The sequence below is a fragment of the Branchiostoma belcheri genome, unplaced genomic scaffold, assembly GCF_001625305.1.
Source record: "Branchiostoma belcheri isolate BF01 breed outbred unplaced genomic scaffold, Haploidv18h27 scaffold36, whole genome shotgun sequence".
In the NCBI taxonomy this organism is placed as follows: domain Eukaryota; kingdom Metazoa; phylum Chordata; class Leptocardii; order Amphioxiformes; family Branchiostomatidae; genus Branchiostoma; species Branchiostoma belcheri.
Genome location: NW_017803976.1, coordinates 2517303 through 2536280, shown reverse-complemented (window position 1 = coordinate 2536280; position 18978 = coordinate 2517303). Strand labels below are relative to the sequence as shown.

The window sequence follows — 18978 nt, the reverse complement described above, 5'->3', positions numbered from 1 at the left end:
ATTGGGAAAGGCACTTTACACGACTTTCGTCACTTCACTCAGGTGTAAATGAGTACCTAGCTTCGGCTAGGGACGTCCCTCGGATAGGATGTTAAATGGAGGTCCCGTGTTTGGGAGAGCCACACCCCACGCACGTTAAACTTCGGAACCCACCGCACTTATCGAAAAGAGTAGGGGACCTTTCCGGTGTGAGTGGTTCAAGCCTTACAGTCTGGTCTCGGGGTTGACATCTTTGAAGAGGTGATAGTCACCTGTTATGTCAATCCTTCCACAAATGTGGTAAATCGTCATAAAATAAAAATACTGGTTTCTGGGAACTTCCTATGTCAGACCTTTTGTGGTCTGTGGTTAGGAAATTCCTCCACCCACGTGTGTCACTCAATTGTACGAACACACAGTCAGACACACACAAACACACAAAAACAATATCCTCCATACATGGAGGCAAAAACCAGCCTGGATATCATTTATGCAGCCAACATGTAATATAGCTGTCCTTGAGGCTACATATTACATGGTCCCTACATTGGATAATATCCTTGAAAATCCATTTTCTCAGCCCAGAGCACAGAAATAAGGACGTGCTCCTTACTGTGAACTGTCCAGCAGTGAATAAAGTTCTAAATGTTGAATTGACTTCTCCATAACCACAGAAATATGACACTTAAGTGTGTAAAATGTAGATGCATGTACATATACCTAGTACATGTATAATTATTATTATAATGATTGTAACTTGAAAACCACAGAAATATCCCACTGTCTAGCAGCTTGAACTAATGTAAGGGACAGATACTGGGCAAATGGAATGTTTTTAACAGATTTAAACATTTTCTAAGTGTATTGTTTTCCAAAGTAACATTATCAAACTGTGCAGAATGATCCAGATTATGAATTGTACCTAAATTACATATTATTAAGCAAGACAATACTATCTGCAACATACTGTTTTTGGAAAACCAACTTTGTTCAACTTTCAAGTTTCTTATCAGCCCTATCAAAGTATCAAAATGTGTAAAACTAGTATCATAATATACATGACATTGTACATATACCTACATGATATTGTAACTTCAATTAACTTTAAATTAATACCAACAGCTGAATTAGCTTCCAATTGATGGTAAGTGTATCTAGAAAAATGTCTTGTAATTGTGATGTCAATTTTGGCAGTCTATGAAAAAGTGAGAAGCAGAATCTATAATATACCATAACATATATAGAGAACTGTACAAGACTTAGTCATGATTGTAACTGACAGCCAATATCTTACACTACCAGTCAGAACTTGGCTATACAGTATTTTCCTTACTTTTATTATATTTCAGTCCATACCATGGTATGGATGAAATATATTGTGTTCTCTGATGTTTCTTCTCCTTCTCCTGCCAAACACTCAAAGGGATTCAACTCCGCCATCATTCAGCCAAATGACTTGAAATTTGGGATGGAGGTAGAGTGGGCGAATACCCCCAGGTCGTTTTTTTTCATTTTTTGATACATGCCTTTGAAAAATTTTTATGAAGGTTTTTTTGGGGCATTTTTCGCCAAAAAAATGGATTTTTGGATCCTGAGCCCTGGTTTTACAACCAAATGATCTGAAATTCGGTATAAGGGTACCTTGAAGATGTGTCTTCAGAATAGCAGTCACATATTTGGCATACACCACTTCCAAATGACTCATTTGGGGGACTTTAATGGCTATTTTCAGCAAAAAAAGGGCCAAAAGTGCTATACCCGTTCCATGTTCTATCTAAAGAATGGCCTGTTCCATCTGCCGTTGGCCATGGAACATGTGTTCCATAGCGGGTTACCTAAAGTCACATTGCACGTAAGTCGTGCGTAATGACCCACACATTCAATTTTTATGTGCCTAAGACCTTTTAAAAATGTATCAAATCTCATCATTGTTAGTATTTGCATACCTGTAATAAGACTAGTAAAGCTTTCGATATTCAATGTGCTTGCTCTTGCATCTTTGTTCTTAATTACATAGCTACTATATAATCCATTTATTTGAGAATCTTTGCCAGTTTTTACACTGGGGTAAGTTTGGAATAGTCCACTTTTGCGTGGGAGGGAGATGGACTGAAATATGCTGTATTTGCTCCCAAGCAAAATGTCGGCCTCTCTAGTATATTAATATTGTAATGCATAAACAGAGGATTACTTTAAACCGTGAAGAGAACATTTAAGGAACACCCATCGTAAATTGTATGTAATTATAAGATGAGAAAATATTAGCTGAATATGATAATATTGTATCGAGGAAATTGACTGTCATTACTACATGTAGTAATTTGTGATTAAGTATATTCATGGTGAAGCGCTTGACTTCAATTCATAGACCATGGGGTGTATTATGTGGAAGGCTGATACTTTTAAGCCTAGTGTCAGTAAATTACTTGTTTTTTTTGTTGTACATAAGGAAAGAAAAAGTCAATTTCGCAACATCTGGTCTGTTGGTCTTCCAAGGAGAACAATGTTTACATTTATATCATTATTATAATTATTTCAAATCATCGCTGGTGTCCCTCAAAGGTGTATATGTCTGCCCTTCAGTGTGAATGTCAATCAGACATCTCCATTTTCGTTTTGTGTGAACAAAAAAAAAACTTTGATTGAATTGGACGCATTGATGGTTCAGTACATTAAATGGTGCAATGAATACAATCTGAATCATTCCCGTGTCTGTTTTTTTTTCATTGGAAAGCTTGACAGTATGATTGTATTCACTGTTACTTTATTTTTTAAATGCGATAGCCATGTGAGGTTTACTTCGTGTGATTTACACAATAGGGTTTACACAGTAGGGTTTAACCAAAATGAGGTTTAATCTAACAAACTGGTGATATTGTTACCAGTTCTTGGTACAGTTAGGTCACTGAACAGTCTGAACTATACCAAGTTCAGTTACCAGGACCGTTACCATGTTTAATTATGAACATGCAGAGAGCTGGCGGATATTATGTGGTAGGATATAATAGCATAATGCAATGATGCAAACATGCACGATTCGGGAAGGGGGCTGGCGGATGTCTGAGGTAGGATAATGCAATGTTTTTCCCGACAATAATCCTCACCCTTGGGTACTTCCTCGGACTCATCAATGTTGACATCCTTGGAAATGAAACTGCGGTCCTTGAGGCATCAGGATTACTACATCACGAATAACCCATGGCCAAGGTGTCGGTTCCTTGCCCCGGAGACAGTACAGCTAGACTGTATTCATTGTCTCTCTCCTCAAGGCTTTGAAATGGAGCAGAAAGTTTCTCAGTAAGGTTAAGTCAATTTTGACCCTCCAGCATAATTAACTTCTGACCCAACTTTCATGCGTAATTCACAATTTCCTGATGTTTTCTGTCCAAAATTGCTGACATGTTTTGATGATGCATATTGTTAAGATACAATCTGACCACATTTGTTTCACATATACCTTATCCATATCTCAATATTAATATAATAAGCACTTGTCAATTTAGCTACCTTTAAACACCTCGTGCTTCGCAGAGACATCCTTTTTAAAGACAAATTTGGTATGTACGCATTCAGCAAAGAAAACTCTACAACATCCCGTTGAGGCTGTGTCTAGAACTATAACTAGAACAAAGATTTTTCATATTATATAAAAAAATTGACAAAAATATGCCATTGGAAATATTCATGAAGGCATAGCTGAGCACTGGAATCCTCCAAGATAATGGTCTCAACGAGAGATTGTTGTACAACTTGTCTTCTTTCCAACCATCTTTGTTGTAAGTTAGAATAATATAATCTGAGCAAGCACCACTTGATTAAAAAACGGACTACAAAATTTAGACTTTTGGCATCCCTAGATGTGAAATATGACCTCTTTGTTGTTATTTGGGAACAATATGGCTAATCAATTTGTTGGTATAGCACCTCACGGTAGGAGAGCAGACTACCTGGGCAGAACAATGGCCTGGCTGTTCACACCTTTACCCGGCGGTGGCATACGTGCCAGACACAGCTTGGCTTGGTTTTAAAAACAATACACAAACATGTTCACAAGTATGGGGGGTGTATAAACAATTCTCTTTATCTTATCAGAAGTTTTCAAGTGCAACCTACATACACATGTGGTTTCCATAAAAATTAACATGGTCATACCTATCATGAAATGTGACTTTTCAAATAACAGCAGTGCCTTTGGGGGGAAAAAACTAAGCAAAACGTACATGTGTATCCACAACTCTCAACAAAAGAGACAAAACCAGACTGTCAACCGTTACCCGTGTACAATGTACATGTAGGATATGGCTGGGCAGGAGACGCCATTTTGAATTGCTCTGTCAACACGCGTACGCATGCGTAGTGCTTAATCTCGCAGTTGACCTCGCCTGATACATATGTTTCAAAGTTTCTGAGTCAGCGCAACAGAATTGGGCTAAGTTGAAATTGCTCCCCTGGTCGTTAATATTTTCTACCAGCAAGGGTACAAGTTCATCACAGTTTGATTCGAGTCTTGAATCACACTGTAGTAATACGCAGGGCCAGGGCCTTGATTATAGTGAGGGAATGTCTACATTATTCACAATTCTAAGTTACAATTATAACGTTACTGGTTTGCCGGATGGGAAGCTCAGTTTCTGCAAGCAGGTAAAAAAATCTGATTTGATTTTCTACATTTATGGTTTCTGTAATTTACCTGGAAGTCTTGCAAAATTATGTCTTATGCCAGGCTACAAGCCTATGATATTTATATAATATTACAACAGCTGAGGCTCTGTATGGATCTATAATAATGTGCCTTTCTGTATGTCGAAATGTTGATCTATCAAAGTTAAACATTTGAAATAGTTTATAGACACAGGAAAACGTTTTGAAGTGGCATTGTTAATTCCTTACAATACACATCCTAGCTTGGTTTTCTAGACAGCCAAGCACCAAGGCCGTTCACACTCCACAGGGTGCCAGGTAGCATCCAGCGGCACCCTACCTAAGAAGTTTTCACACTGGGTGGAGAGGGGGCAATTATCGAACAATGGGGAAAAATTGTGAAAATTGCGGTCAAAGGTGGTTGCTATGTGTTGCCAAGGGGAGCCAACGCCCATTTCACTGGGGGCCCAGAAAATGACTTAACCCTACTGAGTTTGGAAGAGCTAGATCCGAACACTTTCTCCCTGCGACGTTTCCAATCGGTCGAAACTACTATACTGAGTTAGTCGAGGAAGTAAGGCCGTATGGTATAGCAACAGTAAATTCTGTGTATGAAGACACAAACCTACATCAGAGTAACCCAACACCTCACTACTGTGCAGTAAATGCAAATTCAATCAAAGTAACCTATATATACCAAGTTCAGTTACTAACACCATTAGTATGTTTAATTATGAACATGCAGAATTCGGGAAGGGGGCTGGCGGATGTTATGTGGTAGGATAATGCAATGTTTTTCCCGACAATAATCCTTACCCTTGGGTACTTCCTTGGACTCATCAATGTTGACATTCTTGGAAATGAAACTGCGATCCTTGTGGCATCAGGATTACTACATCACGAATAGCCCATGGCCAAGGTGTAGGTTCCTTGCCCCGGAGACAGTACAGCTAGATTGTATTCATTGTCTCCCTCCTGAAGGCTTGCAGATTGAGCAGCAAGTTTCTCCCTACGACGTTTCCAATCGGAACGAAACTACTAAGTCCGTCGAGGAAGTAAGGCCATATGGCATAGCAACAGCAAATTCTGTGTATGAAGACACAACCTAAATCAGAGTAACCCAACACCTCATTACTGTGCAGTAAATGCAAATTCAATCAAAGTAACCTATATATACCAAGTTCAGTTACTAACACCGTTAGTATGTTTAATTATGAACATGCAGAATTCGGGAAGTGGGCCGGCGGATATCTGAGGCAGGATAATGCAATGTTTTCCCGACAATAATCCTTACCCTTAGGGTCCTTGCCCCGGAGAGAGTACAGCTGGATTGTATTCATTGTCTCTCTTCTCAAGGCTTTCAGATTGAGGCAGAAAGTTTCGCAAAGGAAGAACTAGATACGAGCACTTTCTCCCTGCGACGTTTCCAATCGGACAAAAGTATATCTGATGCAGGCTAATGCAATGTTTTTCCCGACAATAATCCTCACCCTTGGGTACTTCCTTGGACTCATCAATGTTGACATCCTTGGAAATGAAACTGCGGTCCTTGTGGCATCAGGATTACTACATCATGAATAACCCATGGCCAAGGTGTAGGTTCCTTGCCCCGGAGAGAGTACAGCTAGATTTTATTCATTGTCTCTCCCCACAAGGCTTCCAGATTGAAGAACATAGTAACCTTGCGAAACATACACAAGGAAATTGTTACTTCAGTAACTGGATACTAATAGATTTTGAAAACTTCCAGGTAGCATCCACTAATTTTCGCCAGTGACTAGTAGAATCGGTAGGTATTTATTAAAGATTTATGAATTGATATGAAGATGTGTGAATACGATTATGGAATATGGGCTTTCTAATAAATGCCTTCACCACTGAATGTTGATACAGAAAAAGAAGGACGTGCCTCTAACTGTCACTCAGAGACGCTGTCCTACATGTAAACACAATGTTGAAGACGAATTTCACTTCTTATAATTTTGTCCCACGTACACTGAAGAAAGGCTGACACTTATGAACATGATCTCACGTAACTCAAACCTTACTTTACCTAGAACAAGCTCAGATACTTTTAATTTACTTATGTCATGTCCTGAACCAATATCCTTATATATAGGCCAATTCATATCTTCCGCTCTCCAGAAAAGAAACCATATCATCTCTGACACTTCGAATGGATGTTAATACTGTATCCATGTTCCATATATGTTATATAACTCATAGTACACAATTACAGCGTAGCGTCTAGAGTTAGTCATTTAGAAGTAGATTTTAGTATTGTTATTCTTGTCTATACTTGCCATACATTGTACCTGTTGCAATTGTTGCGCAATAAAGATTGATTGATTGATTGATTGATTGATTGATTGATTAATTGATTGCATCCCCCATCTGAGGATGTTAGTATGGTGGCCCGAGGCCAGGAAAGCAGACATGGGAAATGTGTAACTTGTATGGTAGCAATATAGACTAATTTGTGGGCTGTTTACAACACTCCGTCCGGAGGTCCTGACCTCCTTCACGGAGTAAAAAGAAGAAAGTGCCCCTAGCTGTAATCCCCCCCCCCCATCTAAGGATGTTATTATGGTGGCCCAAGGCCAGGAAAGCCGACATGGGAAATGTGTAAGTTGTATGGTAGCTACATAGACTAATTTGTAGGCTGTTTACAACACTCCGTCCCGCTTATTAGTTACTTGTAAGAGGTGACGTTTGCAATGCACGGTGCACCAAACGGCCAATGACGGACGCTTATTCTGTCGCAATGCACCACATGACATTCGATAAAAAACGGTTTCTTCGGCGGTCTACTTCATACGCAGACAGAGATCTAGCTGGTTCTCCCCTCTTTTGAGCCTTCGAACATCACGATCAGGTAAGTTTCCACATTACACAATTTTGCACCATCCACGATTGAAGTCTTCCTTCACCGTTTTTATTGGACACGTTCATGTAGCATATTCCATCTTTTTAAGACAAGGCTTTATTCGACAAAACAAAAAATATACATAGACAGTAAAACAACAGTACACACACACACACACACACACACACACACACACACACACACACACCAAAACACACATTACTTACTATTCGTATTTGAAAATTCTTAAACAAGTAAAGGGCATAAAAGTTCTCACTTTTTGTTATGTTTACCTATTTTGGTAACTGTTGCTATATGCTTTTCCATTCGGTGTACATTTTTAACAAAATCTATAAAAGTGTGGATGGATAGCTTTGCTGTCTCGCGGCTTTTAAAAATATATATTTTGCCCAATAGAATTATAACGTTAGCGGTGATTGGCGCCTCGCCCGGCAAATTACCCAACAACACATCCAATGGGTAACTAATATTCAAGTAGTGTCCCGTTATGAAATTACCAAATTTAAACCTTTTTCCAAAATGAAAATACAATGTAACAATTCCAAAAAAAGTGTTTAGTTGTTTCTTCATCCTCCCCACATATAGAACATTTCGAAATACTTTTGATATTCCAAACATACAACATTCTGTTGGTAGCAAGAAACTATTGTAAAAGTTTAAATTGGAACATCCTGCTTGCGGAGTCTATTGTGATTTTGTATGGTAACTGAAATATTTGTCTCTATGGGAGGGGAATGTTAAAATCATCTTCCCCATCTTTGGTCGTGCACGTAGCATGAGTCTTTTGTTCCTTATTTGTTTTATAACAAGAACGACTTCTTGTTGCTGTTCCTTGCAACGAAGAACATTTTTTGGTAATCTCCAAGCAGATCGTTTGATGGCTGCTAGATAAAATCAAATTGGCAAGATAGTATTACCTATTGTTGGCAGGGCATGATCTCATACCCCCTTTTTGCTGGCAAAAAACAGATACCATTAGGCCACACCTAGTGAGTCGTGGACCTTTGGAGTTTGGTAGCCTGGGCGGCATTCTCCAGAGTTACCACCGGCTCCGTACTGTCGCTATATAGTAAGCTACCGTGGACTATCCAGGCCAGAGTCCCGGATGACGTGATCTTTTTTTTTTTTCTTCTTTGTTTTGTGAGAACAGGCGAAAATCGATGCGCGCGCGGATGTCATCCATAAAATTAAGTCGGTGTGGCCTTACAGAAAAGAAAGCCAAGTAAAACACTTAACACATTGAAATATAAACCGAGGCCTAAACCTCAGGCTCTACTTGAGAGAGCGCTTTTTTCTGTGGTTTCTGTTGTAATTGTTCGTTCGTTCTTTTGTTTGTATCCACAGGAAGCTTTAACTGCAGGCTATTGTACCGTGACGCAAAATGGAATCCCTGTCTATCGTCATCTTCTTTACTTTGCTAACAGTTAGTTTGGGAAAAGTCACTGATTTTACAGGGCAAAACTTAACAAGCGTCCCGATAGACTCTATCAGGCCAGACACCTACGTTCTAAGGTTGTCAAATAACAAAATAATTCATATCGGCTATTTTAATCAAACTCCTGAAATACGATACCTTTATGTCGACAACAACAAGATAAACAGCATATTTCCACAGACGTTTCAAGGCCTTCGTGAGCTAGTCCACCTTGATGTTGACAGAAATGACATAGCTTCTCTTCGTCGATTCACTTTTTCTACACTCACGAAGTTGACCAATCTCATCCTCTCACATAACTACATTTCTCATATATCAGAACATGCTTTCCACGGTTTGGAAAGTTTGGAGTTTCTAGAACTCTCAGGAAACCGTCTATCTGTATTTCCGATGTGGGCTATCAAATTAATCCCCAGTAAACATCTCTATTTGGTCATAGTTATATTAAACAATATTAGCCACATACCGAAAGACTTGAAAACGTTACGTCCGAACGAAACTTCTTACGATTTGCGAGGAAACCCTTTGAGTTGTCCAGACAAATTAGACAGGTTACCGTATGCAAATAAGTTTGAGGCCTTTTTATACACAACTAACACTATAAATAATCGATCGTCCGTTGGCAAAGGATATTTCATCAAAGAACGATTTAAATACTTCGGCATGCACCCCTCAGTCCTCAAGGTAACTGAAAATAATGGCATTCTAACAATATTAAGCAACAGTCTTGTACCTCGTTTAACCAAGATGATTTCAATGTTTGGTAGAAGGTTACGTTCCGCTACCTACTACTGGAACACCCCGAATGGACGCCTCAATATCACAAATCTTGTCAGCATCAAAAACTTAACAGTAAATGACTCTGGTTCGTACACTCTTGTAGCAGACAAAGGCGAACTAAAAGCAAAATATGATTTTGTATTGTGTATGGTTAAGAAGCATAGCGAAGAACGGCAACACCAGACCACAATTTCAATGGCAACAGCAGACAAAAACAAACTAGACAACTGTTTCAGTTTTATAAATAAGTCCTGTTGTTTACCTGGGTCAAGTGATGACAAATTCTGTGTTCCTGGCAACATTACTTTAGAAACCACAGAGGCACCTGGACCTAACGTATTGTTGATTGTTGCCATTGCCGTTTCTTCTATAATTTTCTTTCTGATGATTATTCCGGCTTTCGTAATGCGTTGGGGAAAACGGACCAGTGCCGACCCAAATAACACTAACAGTAACTCGCTTCATGCAACATTACACGTGGGAGTGCAAGCTATGATTGTCTGTGTTCCTGCCGTACCCAATATAGCAGTCAATTACGCAAAGGATGGACTAGATCAGAACACTCTCTCCCTACGACGTTTCCAATCGGATGAAACTCGGTCATTTATAGAAGAGGCACGATCTTGTACTGCTGCTGACACGGCCCTTGCTACACAAGCCGAAATCCACCAGTACAGTATTGTTGATACATCTGGGGATTTTGAAGACGCTGCGCCCGATGAAGAAGAAATGATGTACGGTATAGCAACAGCAAATTCTGTGTATGAAGACACAAACCTAAATCAGAGTAACTCAACATCACATTACTGTGCGGTAAATGCAAATTCAGACGAAATGAACCTTTCTATTGCAAGACTTAGCTTGTATGGACAGCAACCTGAAAACATCAACTCGGTATGTGACAGTACCGGTACTACCTATTCTGTTCCAAGAAATAGCTTGTATGAACAGCAACCTGAAAACATCAACTCGGTATGTGGCAGTACCGGTACTACCTATTCAAATTCTAGACTGAGAGATAGCTTGTAAAAGCTTGTATGGACAGCGATCTTAAAACATTACCTCGGTACGTGACAGTACCGGTACTACGGAGGACTTGGGCGTCCTATATCGAAGTTGTCCTGTAACGATAACGGACGAGTGACCAATGGCAGCATTTCTTAATCTAGTGCAGGTCAGCAACAATAAGTCTCAAACGTAGATGAGATAGATGATCTAGTGAAGTCGCTCATGTCGGTTCAGTCAATGTTCAGACAAAGCAGAAAGCTGTGATCAGCGTAATAAGTTAATACTATGTATTATATGCCACTTAAGTTCCATTAGAAGAAAGGAGGTACGTTTAATAACCTTCTTGGTATTGTAAAGCTCCTTGCAAAAAATCAAACCTTTAACCCTCAACAGTACACCTTCCCGGACTGATTAATCTGTACACCTGGGGTCCACGCGGACCCCAGAACAGTTTTTTGCTAATTTTTAGAAATTATTAACATGCTACCAGCTGAATTGTTTTGCAAACTGACGTGGGAACCTCTGTGTCCACATTACATACAAAAATCATACATTTTGAACTTTTTCTATTTTTTGGTGAAGAAAAGAAGACAAGAAGAAATACCCGATTTTTAAGCCCATTTCAGACTGAAGGGGCTTTTGAGGCCCAACTTTGATCTCAGATAGCGGCTAAACGGCTTGCGCTAGAAGTATCAAATTTGGAGACCTTTCCTAAAATGTATCTGGAAAAAAGTTCCTATTAGTTTAATACTAGTAAGTTGATGTTTTCTTGTGTTGCCATGGCAACGGGTTTCTAGCAGGCAGTTTTTTTGAAAATAGAAGTAATTTTGGTTTAAACATAAAAATTTTCTGAGTTTTATATTAAATTACACTTCTTTTCCAACATTAATAACATCTTACATAATTAAATATAAGTTAGATCATTTTACATGCATAGAATATGCTAATTTGATGACGTCATTGGTCAAAATCCAATATGGCGGATTATATTATTAGCTCTGACGTCATATGACGTCATAATTACACCAAAGTTATTAAAATTTAATTCTATTACTACACCATTCTCTGAAAACTTGGTAGACATACGATGAGTGCATAAAAACATATAAAAACGGAAATAAGGTAATGTATAAGAACCCCAGTGTATCCATTATGATCGAAAGCCGGCTGGGGTCCGCGCGGACCCCAAAAGAAAATCAGATATAATTTTTTTAGAAATGATAGAAACGGAGTTTTCTGCACTGTATTGAGAGACAACTTTGTGGGTGACAATTACCTAAAATTTCAGAAAAAAATGTTTAGAAACAAAAAAGATATTACAGAATATATAGTGCTGGGGTCCGCGCGGACACCAGGTGTACTGTTTAGGGTTAAAACATGCAGCACTGTCTGTATTCTATCTACAGAGCTATTAAATCAGAGTCGGTGTTAACCTTCTGAGTATTCTTGTGTGATTTAGCCGACTTATAATGTGTACTGTATTTGCTGGTATAATCATTGGTTGACTAGTGTATTTCTATGTACATATAGAGAACAATTTGAAGGATCTTGAGAAGTTGTTTTCTTAACCAATTTTATTCTGAAACATATACGCTTACAGAAATTTTTTTATGCACTCCTCATTTGTATTTCATAGTGTTTGACTTCAAGCAGTCATGGCAATAATCGTATCAAATGGAAAGGTAGAGCGGGAACTTTTTCTTATAAATCTGGCCAACAGCGTGAAGTACAACTGTATATACATTTGAACAACTGATGTAATGATGTTATGGTGATTGTTTATATTTTTAGATTGTATCTGATGTATGTATCCTAGCATGTTGAATATCAAAGAAAGACAGGGGCTTCTGGTATTCATCACATTACTGAAATCTGAAAATATCTGAAATTAATGTCTCCTTCAGACTCTTTAAGTGAACATGTTTAACATGAGTATTTATATGGGCTTTAATAGGGTATGAATTAAACAAATAAACCTTTATTGTACATGGATTTAAGCTTCATTCTGCAACAATGTCAAGAAACTTCATCTGTGATATCTATGGCAGTCTAAAGACCTGTTTGTGTCTATGTGATTTAGACATCATTTTTTTAGTTTCTGTCTTTGTGATTGGTCCGTGTAGTTTGGGGTTATGGCTGTAAAAGTTTTTTGTTAAAAGTAGTTGTGTATGTATATGTACTTGTACTTGTACTTGTCTCCATGATTTGAATAAACAGAAGAAAAAATGTATATACGTATCAACAGTTATTGTAATAACGTTATGCACGTCGACAATTGTTATTAATGATGACGCCACTGAAAGTTTTAGACATCACCAGCTACTACATCAGCATTGGAAAGTTACGCCCATTAAGTTGAAACCAGCTTCGCCACTGACCACATACTAGATTCACATGAGAGGTTTAACTCAAATGTGGTTTAACCAAATGGGGTTTAGCACGATAAACTATTGATAGTGTTACCAGTTTACATTAGATAGGTCACCGATCTTTACCAAGTTCAGTTACCAACACCGTTAGTATCAGTGAAGATGAAGAATTCGGGGAGGGAGCCGAAGAATGTTATGTGGCAAGATACTGAGGTATTTCCCAGAAATGATGAATGAATGAAAACCTTTATTGTACACACATACCCGCTGGGTTAAGTACAGGTTACAATAAAAGAATAGAATACATATAAAGTAACATACAATACATTGTAAAACTGCCGTCCTTGTGGCATCAAGATGGCTCCATCATGAATATTGCACACTGTGCAGATTCCTTGACACTTCACAACTAGATTTTATTCATTGTCTCCCTCCTCAAGGCTTTCGGAATGACGAACATAGTAACCTTGTGAAATTGTTACACAAGCAACTGGATGGATTTTAAAAACAGTCAGACGTTGAAGGTAACATTCACTACTTTTCTTTAGAGACAAGCGGAATTTGTATAGGCATTCATCTAAAAACTATGAATTTATATAAAGATGCGTGAATAAAACTATCGGATTATGGACTACCTACTACTTGTCTTCGCCATATTTAATATATAGGAGTGGGCAGAGAAGCCATGTTTGTAAAGAAAAGTGCCTCTAACTGAATCTACTATCTGCAGATGCTAGTATGGTGGGCCAAGGCCATTATGGCGGAAACGGGAATGTGTAAATTGTATGACAGACTGATTTCTTAGTTACAATGTACGTGTGAGAGATGACGTTAATAGGAAGGACCAATGACGAACGCTTATTTTGTCGCAATGCACCACGTGACATTTATTAAAAACGGTTTCTTACACGGTTTCCCTCATACTCAGACTCAGAGATCTTGCTAGTTCCCCAGAGTCTGCTTTTGGGTCTTCTCACATCACGATCAGGTCAGTTTCCGCATTACAGAATTTTGCACGATAGCGATAAAAGTTTATTGACGTTCATGTAGAATATACATACGCCATCTTCTTTCATGCACGTAGTATGAGAGTTTGACCCTTGTTGTTTTTAAAACGAAAGAATAACGTTTTGTAGTACGACCAGATTTTGGTTGTTCAATCTCTCGATCATGAAATCATATATGAAAACAATTGAAATCTGCAGCAGAAGCAAGTGTAGTTTCAAAAAGCCTCAACTACCGTTTAGTGTCCCTCAGGTTAGTTGTCTCTTTGCGATTGCTCTACTTCAAATTATCCACAGAAAATATGTATTCATCACCTAGTTTCGCCACAACATGCTACGAGTAGTAATCGTTTGATGGAACCGGTGAGTACCATTTTTGTTAACATTGTGATTTTTTAAAGATCTGACTCACTCATCTCCATAAAAAGGCAGGGCAAATATATAGTTCTGGTATTCAAGGATAAGATCAGCTTTCTATTGATAAATTATAGACTAGCTTGGGTCAATATATAGGCAATTTAGTGAATGCCCTGGGCAGAGGCTTTCAGCCGTCCTACCTTGTCCAATTAAGAAATAAATGCATTTCCATGGATCTAAACCCGTGCTTGAGAGAACGAATGTTTCTTTCTTGTAATTGTTTGTTCGTCCTTTTTGTTTGTATCCACAGGAAGCTTTAACTGCAGGCTATTGTACCTTGACGCAAGATGGAATCCCTGTCTGTCGTCATCATCTTTACTTTGCTAACAGTTAGTTTGGGAAAAGTCACTGATTTTACAGGACAAAACTTAACAAGCGTCCCGATAGACTCTATCAGGCCAGACACCTACGTTCTAAGGTTGTCAAATAACAAAATAATTCATATCGGCTATTTTAATCAAACTCCTGAAATACGATACCTTTATGTCGACAACAACAAGATAAACAGCATATTTCCACAGACGTTTCAAGGCCTTCGTGAGCTAGTCCACCTTGATGCTGACAGAAATGACATAGTTTCTCTTCGTCGATTCACTTTTTCTACACTCACGACGTTGACCAATCTCATCCTCTCACATAACTACATTTCTCACATATCAGAACATGCTTTTCACGGTTTGGAAAGTTTGGAGTTTCTAGAACTCTCAGGAAACCGTATATCTGTATTTCCTATGCGGGCAATCCAGTTAATCCCCAGTAAACGTCTCTATTTGGTCATGCTTAGATTAAACAACATCAGCCACATACCGAAAGACATAAAAACGTTACGTCCGAACGAAACTTCTTACGATTTGCGAGGAAACCCTTTGAGTTGTCCAGATGAACCAGACAGGTTTACGTATGCAAAATTTAATATATTTGAGGCCTATTTATACTCAACCAACACTATAAATAATCGATCGTTCGTTAACAAAGGCTATCTTATCAAAGTAGGATTTAAATACTTCGGCATGCGCCCCTCAGTCTTCAAGGTAACTGAAAATAATGGCATTCTTACTAGACTAACAATATTACGCAATAGAATTGTACCTGGTTTCACCAAGGGGGTTTCAATGTTTGGTAGAAGGTTACGTTCCGCTACCTACTACTGGAACACCCCGAATGGACGCCTCAATATCACAAATCTTGTCAGCATAAAAAACTTAACAGTAAATGACTCTGGTGTCTACACATTTGTAGCAGACAAAGGCCAACTAAAAGCAAAATATGATTTTGTATTGTGTATGGTTAAGAAGTATAGCGAGGAGCGGCAACACCAGACCACAATTTCAACGGCAACAGCAGACAAAAACAAACTAGACAACTGTTCCACTTTCATGAATATGTCGTGTTGTTTACCTGAGTTTCGTTTAGGGTCAAGTAATGATGAATTCTGTGTTCCTGTCAACATTACTTTAGAAACCACAAAGGCACCTGGACCTAACGTTTTGTTGATTGTTGCCATTAACGTTCCTGCTATAATTTTCTTTCTGATGATTATTTCGGCTTTCGTAATGCGTTGGAGAAAACGGTCCAGTGCCGACCCAAATAACACTAACAGTAACTCGCTTCATGCAACATTACACGTGGGAGTGCAAGCTATGATTGTCTGCGTTCCTGCCGTACCCAATATAGCAGACAATTACGCAAAGGATGGACTAGATACGAACACTTTCTCCCTACGACGTTTCCAATCGGAGGAAACTACGTCATTTACGAGTATAGAAGAGGCACTATCTCGTTCTACTGCTGACACGGCCCTTACTACACAAGCCGATATCCACCAGTACAGTAATGTTGATACATCTGGGGATTACGGAGACGCTGAGTCTGATGAGAAAGAAATGATGTACGGTATAGCAACAGCGAATTCGGTGTATGAAGACACAAAAATAAATCAGAGTAACCCAACACCTCACTACTGTGCGGTAAATGCAAATTCAGTCGAAATGACCCATTCTATTCCAAGAAATAGCTTGTATGAACAGCAACCTGAAAACATCACCTCGGTATGTGACAGTACTGGTACTACCCATTCTATTCCAAGAAATAGCTTGTATGAACAGCAACCTGAAAACATTAACTCGGTATGTTACAGTACTGGTTCTACCCATTCTATTCCAAGAAATAGCTTGTATGAACAGCAACCTGAAAACATTAACTCGGTATGTTACAGTACTGGTACTACCCATTCTATTCCAAGAAATAGCTTGTATGAACAGCAACCTGAAAACATCAACTCGGTATGTGACAGTACCGGTACTACCAATTCTATTCCAAGAAATAGCTTGTATGAACAGCAACCTGAAAACATCAACTCGGTATGTGACAGTACCGGTACTACCCATTCTATTCCAAGAAATAGCTTGTATGAACAGCAGCCTGAAAACATCAACTCGGTATGTGACAGTACCGGTACTACCCATTCAAATTCTAGGCTGAGAGATAGCATGTAAAAGCTTGTATGGACAGCAATCTTAAAACATTACCTCGGTACGTGACAGTACCAGTACTACGGAGGACTTGGGCGTCCTATATCGAAGTTGTCCAGCAACGATAACGGACGAGTGAGCATTTCTTAATCTAGTGCAGGTCAGCAAAAATAAGTCTCAAACGTAGATGAGATAGATGATCTAGTAAAGTCGCTCATGTCGGTTCAGTCAATGTTCAGACAAAGCAGAAAGCTGTGATCAGCGTAATAAGTTAATACTAACGGGGGGTGCCCTAATTCAGACCTATGTTCCATCCAAACGCACAGACCTTTGGTAATAGTTTATCTCACCAAAAACCCGCGAGACAATTTCATAGTCCTTCTGACGAAGACAACAATGTCAAGAAACTTCATCTGTGATATCTATGGCAGTCTAAAGACCTGTTTGTGTCTAAGTGATTTAGACATCATTTTTTAGTTTCTGTCTTTGTGATTGGTCCGTGTAGTTTGGGGATATGGCTGTAAAATTTTTTTTGTTAAAAGTAGTTGTGTATGTATATGTACTTGTACTTGTACTTGTACTTGTACTTGTCTCCATGATTTGAATAAACAGAGGAAAAAATTTATATACGTATCGACAGTTATAATGGTAATAACGTTATGCACATCGACAATTGTTAATGATGACGCCACTGAAAGTTTTAGACATCACCAGCTACTACATCAGCATTGGAAAGTTACGCCCATTAAGTTGAAACCAGCTTCGCCACTGCCCACACACTAGACTGACATGAGAGGTTTAACTCAAATGTGGTTTAACCAAATGGGGTTTAGCACGATAAACTATTGATAGTGTTACCAGTTCACATTAGATAGGTCACCGATCTTTACCAAGTTCAGTTACCGACACCGTTACTATGTTTCATCAGTGAAGATGAAGAATTCGGGGAGGGAGCCGAAGAATGTTACGTGGCAAGATACTGAGGTATTTCCCAGAAATGATGAATGAATGAAAACCTCTATTGTACACACATACCCGCTGGGTTAAGTACAGGTTACAACAAAAGAATAGAATACATATAAAGTAACATACAATACATTGTAAAACTGCGGTCCTTGTGGCATCAAGATGGCTACATCATGAATATTGCACACTGTGCAGATTCCTTGACACTTCACAACTAGATTTTATTCATTGCCTCCCTCCTCAAGGCTTTCGGAATGACGAACATAGTAACCTTGTGAAATTGTTACACAAGCAACTGGATGGATTTTAAAAACAGTCAGACGTTGAAGGTAACATTCACTACTTTTCTTTAGAGACAAGCGGAATTTGTATAGGCATTCATCTAAAAACTATGAATTTATATAAAGATGTGTGAATAAAACTATCGGATTATGGACTACCTACTACTTGTCTTCGCCATATTTAATATATAGGAGTGGGCAGAGAAGCCATGTTTGTAAAAAAAAGTGCCACTAACTGTATCTACTATCTGCAGATGCTAGTATGGTGGGCCAAGGCCATTATGGCGGAAATGGGAATGTGTAAATTGTATGACAGACTGGTTTCTTAGTTACAATGTACGTGTGAGAGATGACGTTAATAGGATTGGACCAATGACGAACGCTTATTTTGTCGCAATGCACCACGTGACATTTGTTAAAAACGGTTTCTTACACGGTTTCCCTCATACTCAGACTCAGAGATCTTGCTAGTTCCCCGGAGTCTGCTTTTGGGTCTTCTCACATCACGATCAGGTCAGTTTCCGCATTACAGAATTTTGCACGATAGCGATAAAAGTTTATTGAAGTTCATGTAGAATATACATACGCCATCTTCTTTCATGCACGTAGTATGAGAGTTTGACCCTTGTTGTTTTTAAAACGAAAGAATAACGTTTTGTAGTACGACCAGACTTTGGTTGTTCAATCTCTCGATCATGAAATCATATATGAAAACAATTGAAATCTGCAGCAGAAGCAAG

The 18978-nt window shown here is 38.7% G+C and overlaps 1 protein-coding gene across 1 annotated transcript; it reads left to right on the top strand.

Moving 5' to 3' along the window:
• Positions 1-15940: 15940 nt before the first annotated feature.
• LOC109475994 lies at positions 15941-17130 on the top strand. The gene is made up of 2 exons (XM_019776803.1): positions 15941-16537; positions 17064-17130. The coding sequence occupies exons 1-2, from the start codon at positions 16053-16055 to the stop codon at positions 17128-17130; spliced, it is 552 nt and encodes a 183-aa protein (XP_019632362.1). The 5' UTR covers positions 15941-16052.
• The last annotated feature ends 1848 nt before the right edge of the window (positions 17131-18978 follow it).